The sequence below is a fragment of the Rosa chinensis genome, chromosome 3 (genome assembly GCF_002994745.2).
Source record: "Rosa chinensis cultivar Old Blush chromosome 3, RchiOBHm-V2, whole genome shotgun sequence".
Classification (NCBI taxonomy): Eukaryota; Viridiplantae; Streptophyta; class Magnoliopsida; order Rosales; family Rosaceae; genus Rosa; species Rosa chinensis.
The window spans coordinates 33,394,496-33,409,984 of record NC_037090.1 but is presented as its reverse complement, the minus strand read 5'-3'; the positions used below and the strand labels follow the sequence as shown (position 1 = coordinate 33,409,984).

General features: G+C 37.8%; 1 protein-coding gene and 1 pseudogene across 1 annotated transcript; one reads left to right on the top strand and one right to left on the bottom strand.

Annotated features, from left to right (window-relative positions):
• Positions 1–155: 155 nt before the first annotated feature.
• On the bottom strand, positions 156–2,179 carry LOC112192253 (autophagy-related protein 8i). The gene is made up of 5 exons (XM_024331907.2): positions 2,025–2,179; positions 1,854–1,909; positions 1,672–1,724; positions 510–628; positions 156–391 (listed from the first exon to the last, which is right to left on the bottom strand). The coding sequence occupies exons 1-5, from the start codon at positions 2,062–2,064 to the stop codon at positions 294–296; spliced, it is 366 nt and encodes a 121-aa protein (XP_024187675.1). The 5' UTR covers positions 2,065–2,179; the 3' UTR covers positions 156–293.
• Positions 2,180–2,264: 85 nt separating this feature from the next.
• LOC112194468 lies at positions 2,265–11,038 on the top strand (annotated as a pseudogene).
• Positions 11,039–15,489: the final 4,451 nt, after the last annotated feature.

Genomic DNA, 15,489 nt, shown 5'->3' with positions numbered 1-15,489 from the left:
TACATTTATTCTATTTATTCCACATAAAGGATTCAACAATCACTTGCCCAAAAGAATTCCATTTTCTAATATTTAGTAGGTGAACAATTGATTCAATAATTGTTCACCCCAAAAGTACAACACACGAGACTCAATATTTCATGAGACGGTGTGGATTTTGTTGGTTCAAATCCTCTTCTGAGGCATAATTTGAATATTAAAAATAATGAGAAAATAAATGTACTGAGATCGAGAGTTTTGCATAAATTAAGAACAATGTACACGAAAGAAATTGTTGATCATGTCTTTCGATATTAGCTAGCATGACCAAAGGTTTTCTCGGTGCTATAACACATGTACAGAAATCCATCCTCGTCCTTGTAGGAGTCATAGACAAAGTTCATCATACTAGCTGCAAAATCTCACACACAAAAAAACTTACAAGTTACAACATGATTTTATCGAACAAAATTCTCTTGCAGGAAAATTAAAACGTAAATTGAGACACATAATTTAATTTCACTAGTTACCTATTGGGGGTAAAGTATCCTTTACAAATACGAAGAGAGCTTTTCCAGGGGCCAGATGAAGTCTCTCGCTCAAAGTATAAATGAATTGCCCGACAGACATATCCCGGGGGACAAGATATCTATAGATCAAGGAAGAGATAATCAGAGGTCATCTACAGTGATGTTGTTAAACTAAATAAGTTTATTTGTGTGTTAAGTATTCAACCTATCAGTCAAATTAAACAAGCACTCTACCCTCTCCAAACTACCTTGTCACTAACCAATTTTCTAAAATCTAGAATACTTGTTTAGTCAATTCTCAGAAGGTAGCTACTTGTAAACAAAACTTAATGGAAGTCAGTCCCAAAATTTGTCCCTATTCCTTTATTGTCTGGCAGATTAGAAATACAAAGAATCCTATCAGTTACAGGTTAAACAACCATTCTAAAATCTATACCCTAAAAACTACCTTCTTTAACAAATTTGGTAGGCACTAGTTAAGACCAAACACAATTCAAAAACAGTGTCGTGTTGTGAATGATCAGAATTGGTATTTTCTAGGTCACCCTTTAAAGCTTATCTTCTAAAACATCAATTGAATATATGAGATTGTCATCTAAGCCCTCGTTTGGTTCACAGAAAGGAAAGTAATTCCTTTGTCTTTCCCATGAGAAGGGAAATGAAAGGAACCACTTTCCCCCTTATTTTCCCTTCCTTCAGGAAACGATTTCCTTTCCTTTTGCATCCCAAACGCAGGAAAGGTATTCCTTTCCTGATGCTTCATTTCCGCGAACCAAACGTGGCCTAAATGTGTTAAACAAATAATCAGCCATTAGTTTGTTTTTATGAGTATAAACATTCTACCCTCTAAAAGCTACGTCGTCTACTAAATATTTGGATAGACCTGCTGGCAAAGCAATACTACTCTTCCTGAATAAGTAAAACAAACTTGAAAGAAACTACTCTAACCCTAATTATGCATATCTTCATCTGTTTAGACCTGAATATTATCCTGTGATCGATTCTTCTACCCTTTGTTCTGTCAGTTCAATTCCAATTACAAACATATATAGCTATCCCAATTTAGATTTCAGAAAAAATTATATGATGCCATTAAGATGAGAATGAAATACTATGTTTGTGATCTAGTGCCGGAAAGAATTAAAGGGCTGTGAAAACTAACCTTCTCTTTTCCATCTGAGGAAGGTCGCACTTGGCATACTTTTCAACAATCACCTGTAGCCATAGAAGGAACATGTCATGGTTAGTAATCCATGCATGTACGCTTAGTTAATTAATCTTCAGTTGTAATTAGTAACCTTATCAAAGAAAATTGATCAATAAAGCAGTTGGGGTAGTTCTTACCGGAACTCGATCAGGGTATTTGGCCTGAACATCCCGCGATTCTTGCACCCTTTGCTCTGTCAGTCCGATTCATATTTCAAACAGAGACGAAATCATATCACTAAACTCAAATTCTAAACAAAAACAAAAAAACAAAAATAAGAAGAGAAAATTGAAGAGGCGAAAACAAACCGAATGTAAGCTCGTCCTTGAATGATTTTGTTCTACCCATCTCTTCTAACTCTGCGTTGTCGATGGTCTCTTCGAAATTGAGAGAGATAAAACAAACACGAAGAAGAAGAAGAAGAAGAGAGTGCCGCAAACGCAATGCAAACAGAAAAGACGGCCTTCCAAGAAACCTTATATTAAATGCGCCAACGAATTTGATATCGGGTCAATCTCTAACAAGAACGGCCCAGTTTTTTCAACCCGACCCGGCCCGGCCCATTAGCTCTTAAACCCTTTTAGAACGAAGGGGTTTGAGGTTTCAGTAGCAGCTGAGTTGTGAGAGAAAGCAGAAGGCAATGGCTATGGAGAAGAAGAAGAGTGGCTCGTGGCGTCTGCAGAGTGGTCAATATCTTGGAGAAGTCTCGGCCCTGTGTTTCCTTCTCACCTGTCAATAAGGGAGCTTCCTTATTTAGTGGCCGGGTCGGGTTCGCAAATCTTGGTCTATGATTTGGAACTGGGAACAATGATGAGGTCGTTCGATGTTTTCCAAGGCATTGTGGATGTATCTACTTCTACTGTGGTTCTTCAAGTTCAGCATCCTGGTTAGTTCTATTTGAAATGATTGATTTGTTTTTGAGCTTCTGTTTTTTGTGGTTCAACAATTGAATTTTTTTTATTCAACTGTAGAGAGGACGCTTCTGTATTCAATGCGGTTATGGGGTGAAACTATTGAAGTTCTGCGCATTGCATCCGGTACTATCTATAATGAGGTGGCTAATCTTGCCTTTCAATAATTCCCCCCACAAACATAAATGATTGAATTAGTCTCCCTGCTGTGTGTGACTGTAAATGTTTTTTGAGAAGCATGGTCTTATCATTATTACTTTTGCTGAAACCAACTAATACTACTTCGCCCATAAACGAATTAATTTGTTGATCTTTCGGACTTTCTGAACTCCTTTTGTGAATTGGATTTGCACAGATCATTGTTTGGAAAGTGGCTTCTCAGTCTGATGATGCATCATGTTTGACAACCAAGTAGAACACCGCATTGATCAAAGCAATTCACTCTCAAATGGTGTTCAGCTTCATAATTGCCAGTATGAAGCTATTCATATTAGCAAACTTGCTGGACATGAAGGTTCAATTTTTCGCATATCGTGGTCCTCTAATGGATCAAAACTGGTTTCCATATCTGACGATCGTAGGTGAATTAGTTGCTTAAATTCTATGATCTTTATGATATATATATATATATATATATATATATTAATGAGTGTTTCAATCATTAATTTGCTCTCTTTGTTGGCACAGTGCTCGTGTCTGGGCAGTTTTTACTGAAACAATGCATTCTAAGAAGCCAGCGGACTCCTTTGGGCTTATGTTATTTGGTCACAGTGCCCGAGTTTGGGACTGCTGCATTTTTGGATCAGTGAGCTTTACAAAGTGTTTGAACATTGCCTTTTTGTACTAACAAAGAGACTATGTTAGTGGAAAATTAACTCCCAGTGAAGGCAGATATGTCAAATAGAGTTGTCATTTATTGGATTGTCAGTCCAGTCTATCTTCGATGTGTGTAATATTCTCGGTTATATGAATTAATTTGCCTAAATTTTATCTTCTACTCAACTGAACTTTATTGTTCTAGTTCTGTTTTGCACATGGTTAATTCCACAATGTGCAATAGCCAAGTTGGTCTACACTACATTATAATATTCTTATAAGTAACTGAACTTGATTGTTCTGGTTCTGTTTTGCATATGTTTAATTTCCCCAATGTGCAATAGCCAAGTTGGTCTATATGACATTATAAATTTTATCTTCTATTCAACTGAACTTTATTGTCCTGGTTCTGTTTTGCAAATGGTTAATTTTCACAATTTGCAATAGCCAAGTATGCTTAGCTAAGAAATGATAAACAATGACTAGTGCAATGCTCAGTGACACAGGAGACGATAAGCATCTCCCTTCAATTATAAAGTACTTGCCTAAGTTAATATATATATAACGAGCGGATCATTTTGAATTGATGCCTTCGCTGAATTTGAATAGATTTATCGTTAATTGTTTTTATATCCCCTCAAGTTCAAATTGCAGGTATTGGTATGTGGAAATATACGTGGAAATCTTGTTTTGTTTTCTTTGTTAAAGAGTGTGTTGCTGGGCACATTGGTCGCATCTGATGTCAAAATATCTCCATCAAGTTGTTTCAAAGGAGCTCATGGGATATCAAGCATCTCCAGTGTTGCTTTTGCTAGACTAAGTTCTAATCAGACTGAAATATGCTCGGCAACGCAAAATTTACTTTTTGATATAATACTTTTTTTTTTTTGTAGCATTTGTTTGTGTGTGTGTGTGTGTGTATCTCTCTCTCTCTCACTCTCTCTCTCTGTATAATGAGAAATTTTGGTGCAATATATTGTTCCCTTATCCTTTAAAAAAATAAATAAATAAAAAATTAGAAACATGCCGATATATTATCATATGTCATTCATGATTATGTAATTGACTTCTCATCTCAGACTGCATGCTATCTGGAATATGACAAAGATAGGAAGGATTTGGAATTTATAGGGATGAAACAAGTGAAGGAGTTGAGTCTTATTCAATCTGTCTCTGCATGCAATAGCTCTGTGAACAAGCTGTCAAACTGTCATTATGCTGCTGGTTTTGCATCAGTGGATTTTATAATTTGGAATTTATTAACTGATACCAAGGTAAATTCTCTTCCTGCTCATCATATTGCTTCCTCTAAGATGATTTATAAGATACTTGTGTTTTTTATTTTTTGGTGCCTAAGTGCATATTTGTTCCAGGTCTTCCAAATCCCATGTGGTGGATGGCGGCGTCCTCATTTCTATTATCTTGGTGATGTACCAGAGATAAAAAACTGCTTTGCATATGTTAAGGTTCGTATCAGCCTGCCTATTTTGATTAAATAATTTCAAAAAAAAAAGCACTGTTAAAAGGTAGGTACATGAAGCGGTCAAAGGTGTTTTGTTGTCAACTTTCTTTTGATACAAAGGAGGGTTAAGACCCAGGAGAAAAGAATGAGAGTCAACATTGACCCTGGGTGTGAGTTGAATTGCTCTCTATCACCAAAGCTACAAGCCTCACTTTATTTTAATCTATAACAGGCCATTATATGACATAAATTGTTATTGAATTGACTTGCTGCAAGGCACATAATTTTAACTTTTTAGTTAGTTAATCGCTATGCGTGTGTTTCATTATTTTCACTTTTTGAAAAGTAAGGTTCAAAAATTTTCTAGTAATTTTGAGTTTATGCTAAAAGTCTGCACAATATTCATTTCCTTTTTCAGGATGATATCATTTATATTCATTGACACTGGGTTCTGGTCTTCTGGATGGGGAAAGGAAGGCATTCTCTAGGAACTTGCATATGCAATTCCATGCGAGAGAGATGCATTCCATATGCTTTGTCTCAGAAGAATTGCAACCTGGAGTAACTGGGAAGGATAATCTGTTTTATAGATCTAGTTGGATTGCAACTGGCTGTGAAGATGGAACTGTGAGATTGATATTTGCTGTATAGAATCTGAAATAAATGCAGTCAATTAGCTGAATTTTGTTGGTGATATAGTAGAATACTTGATTTATTTTTTAGACCTTAAGATGGTCAACTGAGAGTATACATGCTTGCTGCATGTATGTATCTACAGAGAAATGAGCAAATGCTTGACATTTTAATTTTTGCAACCCTGCCCAAGTCAGTAAACTGATTAAATGTTTATGCAAGAGCAGCTAATCGTGTAATGGTTTACTTAGGTATATGCCAGATGTTGAGAATTGGTCTGGATCAAAATTGCTTGGGGAGCATGTTGGTGGATCAGCTGTGAGATCAATATGCTCTGTGTCAAAGATAAACATACTTCAATCAGATATGACAGGCATTCCCAATTTGAGAACTGGTAACAATGGAGCAACAGAGAATAGAGAAACTCCGACGTTATTGATTTCTGTTGGTGCAAAGCGGGTCTTGACTTCTTGGCTACTAAGAAATAGGAAAGTAGACAAGAAGGAAGAAATAGTATGTGATCCGCAGCATGACAACACTGGAAATGGCAATACATGTTTGTCCCCAGAGTCGCCTTCAATGTCATTCCAGTGGCTTTCTACAGATATGCCAGCAAAATATTCTAGTATTCAAAAACTTCCGAAGAACATTGAAAAAAGAGCTGATCAAGCCGGGGATGTTTCTGATGGGAAAGATGATGCAGCATCAGAAAAGGGAAACAAAGAGTTGAACTCCTGCATTAAAGATAAATATGAAGATGACTGGAGATACATGGCTGTTACTGCTTTTCTTGTAAAGTGTGCCAATTCCAGGTAATAAAAAACAACTAACATTTGTCTTTCTTGTCAATTTCCACTTTGGACCTATTACATTGTCTTGCATTGCCTTTCAGGATAACTGTCTGTTTTATTGGTGTCGCTTGTTCTGACGCCACCCTTGCATTACGGGCTTTAGTTTTGCCCTATAGGCTATGGTATTTATGAAGAGCCTTTGCTGTTTCTTTCTTAATGTTTTTTTCATGGACCCACGTATGATATTCTCTTTCTTCATCTCACTGTAGGTTTGATGTTGCTTTTCTGTGTCCTCTATCATCACCAGTTCTGTCCCTACAGCATGTCATCCTTCCTGCATGTCTACCTTCTGAAGGTTAGCTATTATTGTAGTGTCTAGAAGTTTGTGCATTAGTAGAACTTTTTGACATATATAGTTGGAATTGTTGATCCCCTCTATTCTGGACTGTAACATTGGTCCCTATTAGTTACATAATTTCCTCGTGTTGCAAATCGATTGATGTAATTTTAAGAATTTGGTTATTCAGTATCTCCCTTAATTGAATTTGGTCCGAATCAGAAACTGCATCTCAGTTCTGGAACTTGGTTTAAGAAGCAGCTTTTTAAGTGGCATTGACCATTGCAACTATGCCATTAGAATCCAAGTGCTGTTCCTCTGTCTAACCATCAAATAAAGTGTGTTTGGTATCTTCTTGGGCTTTTCTTGCTATCTCACAACCCATCCACAGTCTGGACATTTTAGTTGAATGTAAGATTTAAATCTTTTGACATTTGAAATTACATTTTAAAATGTAGATTGTCACTTCACCCAAGGCTTTCCCCTTGTCATGATTTTTGTATTTTTTAAGCATATGCATGCTAGGGTCGAGATTATTCAAAATGTTTGTCCTGATTCTTAATATCTTGATTTTTGGTTGCATTACTGAAGTGTTGCTTCTTGTCACTTTGATTCACAAGCAATTGGCAGATTGGAAGTTTGTATATTCTCATCAGTGGGGCCACTGATGGAAGTATTGCCTTTTGGGACATCACTAGAAGCATCGAAGCTTTTATGCAGCTGGTATCAGTACTTGATACAGAAAAGTTTATTGACTGTCAAAGGCGGCCGAGAACAGGGAGGGGAAGTCAGGGTGGACGATGGTGGAGATCTTTAGGCAGTAGCATGTCAAAGAATAGGCTAGGTGCCAGTTCCACCACTGTTAAAGCTGGAGGGGAAACTGATGAGAATTTGCCAAAGCATTCTGGGGATGGAACTTCATCAATGCTAAATGATAATGGGAGCAGTAGAACGGCTTCTTCACATGCTATTCAGACTGCTTCCTTAGATACAGAAGCAAGTGCTTATGATTCCTCATCGGACGTGTGAAATATCACCTTTGCTTGTCTTCAAGGCCATTCACCAATCTGGTGTCAATTCTGTGCATGTTTCAGATGTAGAGGGTTGTCTAAGTCCTGAAATCGGTTTTCGCTATAATTTAATCAGTGGGGGTGATGATCAAGCCCTTAGCTGTCTTACATTTGAATTGTCAGTGTCAACATTAAGCTCTGAATTTGATAATATGACGCTGGAAATCAAAAATTCAATCACTGAACTTGGAGTTGCGAAGAATTTAATTCATTCTAACCAAGACAAGAAGAAGAACTATTGGATCCGATTCTTAAATCATGATAGAGCCCCCTCAGCTCACAGCTCTGCTGTAAAAGGTAAAGGCATATATTTCAATCCTAATTTCATAATGCCGTGTAGAATTCGTAATGAGCATAAAGAGGTCTTGTGTAGTTGAACTCCCTTTTTTCTTTTTTTAATACCCCTTCTTACTTGAATTTTGATCTTCTAGTTTGTGGTCTGCTAAAATTGATCATGTTTACTAAGATACTTTAATTTATTTAGGTGTTTGGACAGACGGATCTTGGGTTTTTTCAACTGGTCTGGATCAGCGTGTCAGGTGCTGGCGTCTTCAGGAGGAAGGTAAATTAATCGAGTATGCTTATTTGGTCATCAGTGTGCCCGAGCCAGAAGCACTGGATGCTAAACTGTGTGGTAGGTGAGTAGAGTGTCTTACTGGACAATGATCTAGCATTTGATTAATATAAAATTTAGCTGATAACAATTAACAAATATTGTTTGTTTTATTTAGGAACAAATATCAGATTGCAGTAGCTGGGAGGGGAATGCAGATGCTGGAGTTCTCTGAATTTTCTGGCATCAGTGATATAACCCAGTAAGAGGAAAGGAAAAGTCAATTGTTTTGTTAATTATTTAGGTTTTGTTGGCTACTATATGTTGCTTAGGTCCAACGGTTTTAAGTTTTATTATAGTATGTTCGTTTTTGTTTTTGCAATTAAAAGAAGTTCGGTGTGTTGATAATGGTATGTCTTACCTTAATATTATTTAAGAATAAAATTTTTTGCAGCAACATTGAGGGACCTGGTCTATGTATTTAACATCTTCATTTAGAATGCAATGACCATAGGTGTTATTAAAAATAAATACTCATTTAACCTTAAGATACTCTTTTTACTTTTTGCTTGGAATTCTTTTCGTAGAAAAATCGTAGGTATTATTAACCTTGTGGGATGACAAAAAGAAGTTAATATTACCAATATTAAATGATTCACTGCCCTACTTTTCTCTTCTTTTCATTTTTAATCGTGCCAACCATTCCGTTTTAATTAAATCTCTCTCTCCTCGATTTGATAAGGATAGGAGTATTCAGAACTTTGTTGGATTTTCCTCCTTTTTCTCAGAGTATTCAGAGAACATTTCCTTGTTTTTCTCCCCCTAACTAAAACATCTTGGAGAGAGTCAGACATGATATTTATGCAGGGACGGGTACCTACAAAACAAACAAATTAATGTAATTTCATTTTTCAAATTTGATATATCTGGACTTCCCACAGGGTCTTATGATTGCTTTGGTTAGTTCTGTTAAGCTTTATTCATTCTTCTGATTATTGGCATTGGGTATTGCAGAACTAAAATGATTATATGAGATTTTGAACCAGACCCATCTTTGTCCGCTTATCTACGAAAATGATGCCAGGTAATTCAGAACTATTTAGAAAAAGACTAGAAGTACTGGGTTTTGTAATGATTCATCCAGCAGCCACAAACATCTTCCTTCTTTCCATATTGTTTTTTTTTACCTGCTAATTCTGATACCAATAGATACATTGTGAATCTGTGAGGGCAAAGCATGCTTTTGACAATATGAGAAAACTCTGGCAACTAGGTTTACAAAAATGAAGTTCACAATCAGACCCAAAATGTGGAAATCTTTGTTTCTTTGCTTTAAATTTGTGATAGGCAATTGGACTTCAAAATTGTTTGGATTGAGTTATTAACAATGTGCCCTTTGGAAAACAATGATTATTGAGTAATCAAGTGTATATTATTTATAGGAATTGTCGACCATTGATGATCAACCTGCAACTAATGTGGAACTTGAACCAGAAACGTTTGAAGATGGGAAAAATGGAGGTCCTTCATTCCATTCTGATCTTTACGATACGGTATTAGTCCACGAGATAGCTCAATGTTTGATTCCTGGATTAGCTACTGCTTGTGTTGATAAGACATCTGGTGATATCTTCGAGACCCCTGCTTCTGTGGCGGCCGATGTGAGAAAGGAAATGGTGGAGTATGTCACTCAAAGAAATAAGAATTTTGTTGCAGAATCTGTTATCCTAGAAGGCGGCCAAGATCGACAAGTGTCTGATCATCCCTATGGCATCATTTCTAATTTTGTTTGATGACTTTGCAAGCTCCAAGAGATATTTATTTAGTTGGGTTTTGAGGATGGCTGCTAAGTGAAAAGAGAGAAGATAAAATAGATGTTTTTGTTCAAGAGATGGAAATAAATGGGTTTTGGTTGGTTGATGAAATAGAAACAATAGCACAGAGTTTGCTAGAGAATGTCTGGAAATAAATGGGTTTTGGTTGGTTGATGAGATAGAAACAATAGCATCGAGTTTGCTAAAGAGTGTCGACCTTAAGAATGAGCATCACTGCAATATGAAATTTCACACCCCGAAGGAGCTTGAACAGAATTTTCCAGATTATGGCTATAGGTCTATGAGTTGCACAGATGAAGGATGTAATGCCATATTTTGTGCATGTCAGGTGTATAAACATGATGCAACATGCTCCTTCAAGAATCAAGATAATTCCACGCGAACAAAACTGCACCGACACGATCATGAGACGTGAGATGGATAGACATTGTATTACCGTCTGTCCAATGAAGCTTGTTAGTTGTCCTTTCTATGCAGTGGGATGGCAATCCCCAGTACCACGTTGTAAGCTTGAGCAGCATCATTCAGATGATCCATTCTCACATGCTGTTTGTTTTACAAAGTATTCATAAGGAAGCATCGTTGGAAGATCTGGAAAGAAGGCTGGAGCAACTAAAAGAAGTGAGTTCTTTAGATCTTGGTTGCACTTTTGTTAACTATAGTTTAAGGGCAAACAACACAAAGATCTGCTATTTGGCATTACAAGATTTAAACATAAACAGTTATAGCATTGAATATGAAAAATAACTACGCTCTTTTTGGTATACCTAGAAGTCTGGAACTACCTTTACCATTCAACCCCCAGAAATATTGATATTTCATTTTTCAAATATGTGCAGGTGTCAGTATAGGCTTCTTAGTTTTAGTGGTCTTAATTTCGTGGATATATTGGGAAATGAACAAAAGAAATCAAGCTAAAAAAGAAGTGCTAAGAAAACGGTGGCTTAACGTTACAACGACAACTCGCTAGTCATTGAGGAGCCGTGGAATCAACAAAAATCTTTACAGCGGAAGAACTTGAGAAGGCCACAAACAATTATCATGCAGATGAGATCCTTGGTGAAGGAGGCTATGGAACGGTTTACAAAGGAATTCTACCCTGAATACATTCATTTCAATCAACTCACTGAAAACTCGCTTTGGAGTTGTCCTGGCAGAGCTACTAACGAGCAGAGTGGCACTTTCTTTTTCTAGACCTGACGCAGAGAGATGCCCGGCAAGTTTCTTTGTTTCTTCAATAGAGAAAGATTGCGTGATTGAAATTCTTGATGCTTGAAAAGAACATAGAGACAGCTCTCTGCTGTGCTTATCTCGCAGAAAGATGTCTGAGGATAAAAGGAGAGAAAGGCCTACAAGGAAGTAGCCATCGAATTGGAGGCAATGCAAATTACAGCGAAGCATCCATGGGGAAGTAATACAAATTCATGTACTGAGGAGACCTACTTGCGGGGTCCCCTATCAATTTAGAAGCTTACATTGTTAATGTTAACGTGATGATGATGAAGGCTCTAGTGGCACTACTAGTGGGTATGACAGCATGCAAATTCTGACCTATGATGGTGGGAGTTTTAGGTAGCTTGTTTCAATTTGGGTCCTCATCGAATAAACTAGACTACGTAGTTTTATTATTTTGTATAATTGATTAATTTTCGTCATACAAAGTTTGATAATTTGTAACTTAGGATGAGGGATTTTCTGTTCCAGCCAAGCCATAATAGGTAGGTTTGTAAATGTGGAATACTGTCTCACATTAGAAATTTGTGACTGTTCAACACTTCATAAAGATTTGGGTCTTTTCGTCTATTGTTATTGGAATTGTATGTGTTGTAGGAGAATGAAATTGTGTGTTTATTATTGATAATAGGAGCTCTTATATAAGGAGGTACAAGGTATACAAAAGGTAAGAGAATCCGAATACAATTGAATACCTATAACACTTTCCTATTACAATCCTAAACCTTAGTTTGTAGAGGCACACTATGTTGGCATCCTTCAACACTCCCCCTTGTGCCGCTCAAACTTGGTGATAACGCTTTGATCGTTGCCTCGTTAAAAACCTTGCCAGGTAACAAAAACCTTGTGGGACAAAAATAACCCTGATCGAAGGACAAAAAGAGCACAACACGTCATTCACTCTTCGAGATCGAACATGTAGACATCATGCCTCCTCCTGATGTCAATATCTCCCCCTGATTGCTACAATCATGGGAGTTCGGATAACTTTCTCAATCCGATGCTCTTCACATGTTTCTCGAAGGTGGATTTTGGTAACGACTTAGTAAATAAGTCCGCTACATTATCCTTTTATCGGATTTGGTTCACTTCAGTATTTAGAAGTGCTTGTTGTCATTGTGCTAAGTACAATAATGCGCCTATTGTACATAAGTAAGCACTTCTGCTATTAACATGTCTTCGTCATCATCCCTGGGACGAAACAGATCCCTTTTAGGGTCAAGACTACGGACGACCATGGTGCATCTTTGACTTTATCAAAAATGTCTATTGACACGGTATACAAGTTCTGAATCTAGACAAAACCGTGTTCTCCCAAGGACCTTCCTCTCAAACTCGGATTTCAGGTGTTTAGCGGTTTCCCTTAACTCTCAAGGGTTCCAATTATGTTTATCAACATAAACCGCGACAATTGCAAATCCGGAACTTGTCATGGAAACGCGTGGGCATAGTTCATCATATCCCTTCCCAATCAAGTAGTCATTTTTGTGAGCATTTCAACCTCGTTGCAAATACGCTCCGTGTTCTAGAGCCACTTGACTTGGGTAAATAAAGTCCACAAAAACCTTCATTATATTCCGTATCTAGATCCCCATAGAGATACGTAGTGACCACATTCGTAAGCTGCATGTTCAGATGTTTGGAAACTACCAAACTGACAAGGTAGTGGAGTGCAATGACATCCATTACAAGAGAATATATCTTCTCGTAGTTGATTCCAGGGTGTTGTGAGAAACCTTGCACCATAAGGCGAGATTACCATATCTTTTTCTCATCACGCTATCTAACGAAGACCTATTAATGTCAATAGGTTTTATGTTAGGAGGTGTTGGCATCTCAGGCCCGAAATCATTCCTCTTCGTTAGTGAATCCAATTCAAGCTGGATCACATCTTTCCATTTAGGCCAAGTTTCTCTACGTTGGCATTCTTCAACGGAGTAAGGTTCGATGTCATTGGTCTCAATAATTCCACGTCCTCATGTACACTAGTGTAGTTCGTAGAGATCTCTATATTCTCAGGAATTGGTTCTAACATTGAGGCGTCCCTCAACGATGTCTCTTGGACATAATCACAATAAAAAAATATTCTCATGAGACGGATTTTGAGTATCAATGATCAATGGATCAAGTTGTGCCAAACTTGCTCTCTTCTTAGGGCGAGAATCCATCGAACCTATGGGTCTCCTACTCTCTCTAGCGGAACCCTTGGCCTATGACGCCATTATGCCACCTTTTTGGCATCACCATACCACCATCCATGGTGGTGTTGCCGTACCCATCTTTTGGGTGGCACCATGTCCTCGTGTGGGGACATCAATCCTTGCAGGCATGTTTGCAGCAGGTATATGTGATCTCGTCACTTTTAGGGGATCAAGATGAGACATAGTGGGGACAGACTACGACAATTCCTGTTGTTCCTGTTGAACATTGACGTTCTAATTTCCCCCTAACGACGAGAAGACTGTCTCATCAAAGTGACAAATAGAGATCGCCTGTCAAGGGTTCTACATAGGGGACTTATAGTTGGAGACTCATGTCCAACAAATATATATATGCATTCGTTTCAATGACTCATGTTGATGCGATGTGGCGGCGCAATTGGCACATGAACCGCTCACTCAAATATGCATAAATATGAGATATTAGACTCGAACCCAGTCACTAGCTGTAACGCAAATAAAAGTTGAGTGGTTGCTATGAGTCGTAGACGAATTAGCATAGCTGCATGCGATATTGCATAACCCAAGCGGAAATATTGGTGCGCATTACCAATGTCCGGGCTACCATCGTAGTCGTTTAATGGTGGCTTTTCCGCGAGACCAATTGGGTGTGTACATGGGAATATGATACTTGATATCAATACCCAATGATATGCAATAGTCATCGAAAATTGTCGATGTAAACTATCTAGCATTATCAAGTCAAATTGACTGGATGGGATGATCTGGGTCGTGAGCCCGTAGCCATATGTTATGTGCTAGGAGTGTAGTATAAGCAGCATTATGAGTGGATAATGGCACAACACGGGACCAGCGTGTTTGCGTATCAACCAACACCATAAAACATCTATACGGTTCGCAAGTTGGTTGATCAAATCCACAGAATTCCCTTAGATTCTTTGTGAGAATGGAATTATTTCCTCAATCTCCTTTGCATAGGATGGTCTCAATCCTAAATAACGGGCTTTACAGAACGAAACATGGGCCTTATAATCAACCAATAAAGGTTTTGGTTAAGCCACAATGTCACAATAGACTTGAGAAGTAGAGAGAGGAGTTTATGGCGTCAATGCCATGTATTTGCCGCAGGGGGTAGGCGGCGCCGGCCATGTATGGCTGGTCTTTGCACAATCATGGCGCCATGAGGCGCATATGCAGCTCCTCGAATTTCTTCGTTCTGAAAATGGATGTCCGTGTAAAGTCTTTAATACACGGATCATCATGTTAAAGCCTATATGTGTCAGAATCCCATAAGTCGTCTCTCATGACATGGTTGGATTCAATAACTCAAATAGTGGTTGCATACAACCCACTAGAGCGACACATAAGTTTCTCTAATACTTGTTTATGTCCGTAGTCATTAGAGGTGATGCAAAGGAACTCTGTCCATTCTCATAATGTGTTTCCACATGAAAACCATTGGCTCTTATATAATAAAGTTCGAATTAAGGTATGTCCAGGACATTAAGTAAAAGAATTGACACTTTATTAATAGCCAATGATTACATCAAAGTTTCCAAAATCTAATCCAAAATAAAATCAAACTAAGACACATTGTAGTACTCTATCCGTTTGGTAATTCCAATCAAATATGACCAGGAAAGTAGAGAGAGATGTTGGTGGAGCGAGGCTCTCTTAAGTACCAATAAGCTCAATGACTTTTCTAGACATCACATTTTATTGGGTCCGCCACATAAGAAAGAGTTAATACAATTGTCATTTATTGACTAAGGCATATTGCCATTACAAAAGTTCTTGGAAAATAAAAGGACTAATCTAATCAAAGTCTGCTGCATCCTTGTGCACTTCATCTTCAGCTTTGAAGTCCTCTATGGTGAGATTGACATCTCCACCATCTTCTTCTTCTTCTGCAAGGTACACTTCTTGCTCCCTCAGGTCCCTATATGCCCTGT